Genomic DNA, 1,971 nt, shown 5'->3' with positions numbered 1-1,971 from the left:
GAAGTCAAGGTTGCTGCAAGGAATTTGAGGATACTCTTCTCCTTCATCTTCAGGACCTCAAGGTCTCCAGATATTGTGAAAGTTTCCCTTTGAGTTATGACAGGAATCCAGAACAATGCTGTATGGACTCATATCTGGATAGTGCAGGAAAAAAAAGGTCACAAATTAACACACTTAATTAACACACTTAACATTAAGTCCTTTCCTTAGTTTATAGGATGAAGGAAAAAAGAGAAGAAAGAGAACTAGTTTTTAAATGCCTTGCATCGAACAAGTATAAAATTGCTTTAACTTATTTAATTCTTACAATGAACCACTGAGGAAGTATTAAATATTAAATATGTGATTAAATTTTGCATAAGGAATAACTGACAATAAGAAATTGGCTGAGGAACTTAGCTGGAAAGTGGTCCAAATGAAGATTCAAGTCCAGGTCTTTGTGATTCTAAAGTTTGTGTTTCCTATTCTATCTTCAGCCTCTTGGAACTCTAATTCCCTCTCCCTCATTTTCCCAGAAGGGAATTCATCTAGAAGTGATTTATTGCAAATATTTTTTAAACCTCAGAGTATATAGAGAAGTGTTCAGAGACTTAACAATTTCTACTGTCTCCTTCAGTGTAGCAAGGGTATAAACAGTCCGGGCATTCTAAAAAAGATAATACAGGCTCTTTAGTGTTGTTCTGACAAAGCTGACATCTGCAATGCTTGAAAATAGCACTGCTTGAGTTCTTGACAGTTTCTATGTTAATGGGACTTTTTGGGCACCAACTGGTGCTACTTTTAGACTGGATATAGACTAAACATTGAAAGAATCAAGATTACCTAAAGTTTTCTTTCTTTCTTTCTTTCTTTCTTTCCTTCTTTCTTTCTTTCTTTTTTTGCAAAGGAATTCGAAAAAAAGGGTGAATATGTTTATAGAATTGAAGTACTATTCAGGTATCTTTTGTGAACCTAATTTTTTGCTGTATTAGCTCATACAGTTTTGGGAAATGAGTATCTACTCAGAACCTTTCTCAGAGCCATCTTTACTTCTTTATTTCTCAATGTGTAGACAAGGGGGTTGAGTAGTGGGGTGATCACAGTGTATGTCACGGCCACAAATCGGTCCTTATCTGAGGAGTACAGGGCTGTGGGCCTCAAGTAGATAAAGGAAGCACAGCCATAGTGGACGATGACCACTGTGAGGTGGGAGGCACAGGTGGCGAAGGCTTTACGTTGTCCCTCCGCTGAGGAGATCTTGAGAATGGTGGAAACAATGAAGACGTAGGAGATGAAGATCAGCACAAAGGGAACCAGCAGCACCAGAATGCTGAGGAAGAAGATGACCATCTCCTTCAGGTTGGTGTCTGTGCAGCCCAGTTTTAGGACAGGGGAAATGTCACAGAAAAAGTGGTTGATCCGATTGGAGGCACAGAAAGGCACACTGAACACCAGGATGTTGACAACCACAGAGATCAGGAAACCACAAAAGCTGGAGGCTAGAATCAACTGCATGCAGGTGGTTCGGCTGACAATGAGTGTGTAGTTAAGAGGGTTGCAGATGGCAACATAGCGATCATAGCCCATTACAGCAATGAGAAAACAGTTGGTACAAGCCAAGCCGACAAAGAAATAGAGCTGGGCAGCACATCCAGAGAAGGAAATAGTTGGGATTGTGGATAGTAGGTTGATTAGCATTTTGGGTACAATAACCAAGGTGTAGCAGGTTTCTGAGCAGGAAAGGACAAAGAGGAAGAAGTACATAGGGGCGTGCAAGGCCCTATCCAGGCGAATGACAGTCATGATGGTGGCATTGGCCATCAGAGTGGTCAGGTAGACTAGTAGGAAGATAAAAAAGAAAAGGATCTGCAGATCCCCCAGGTTTGAGAAGCCTATAAGGATGAACTCAGTGATCATGCTGTAGTTCTGTCTCTTCATTGGTCAGTGGGAATCAGATATAGACAACCTGAAACTGAAAAGAGAGAGAATCTG

At 40.7% G+C, this 1,971-nt stretch overlaps 1 protein-coding gene across 1 annotated transcript; it reads right to left on the bottom strand.

Moving 5' to 3' along the window:
* Positions 1 to 972: 972 nt before the first annotated feature.
* Positions 973 to 1,917, bottom strand: LOC103257051 (olfactory receptor 10T2-like). The gene has a single exon (XM_008054786.1). It carries the CDS (start codon positions 1,915 to 1,917, stop codon positions 973 to 975), a length of 945 nt encoding a protein of 314 aa, XP_008052977.1.
* Positions 1,918 to 1,971: the final 54 nt, after the last annotated feature.

This window comes from Carlito syrichta, unplaced genomic scaffold, assembly GCF_000164805.1.
Source record: "Carlito syrichta isolate Samal-C Ts95f unplaced genomic scaffold, Tarsius_syrichta-2.0.1 Scaffold301321, whole genome shotgun sequence".
In the NCBI taxonomy this organism is placed as follows: Eukaryota; Metazoa; Chordata; class Mammalia; order Primates; family Tarsiidae; genus Carlito; species Carlito syrichta.
This window is presented reverse-complemented; position numbering and strand designations above follow the sequence as displayed.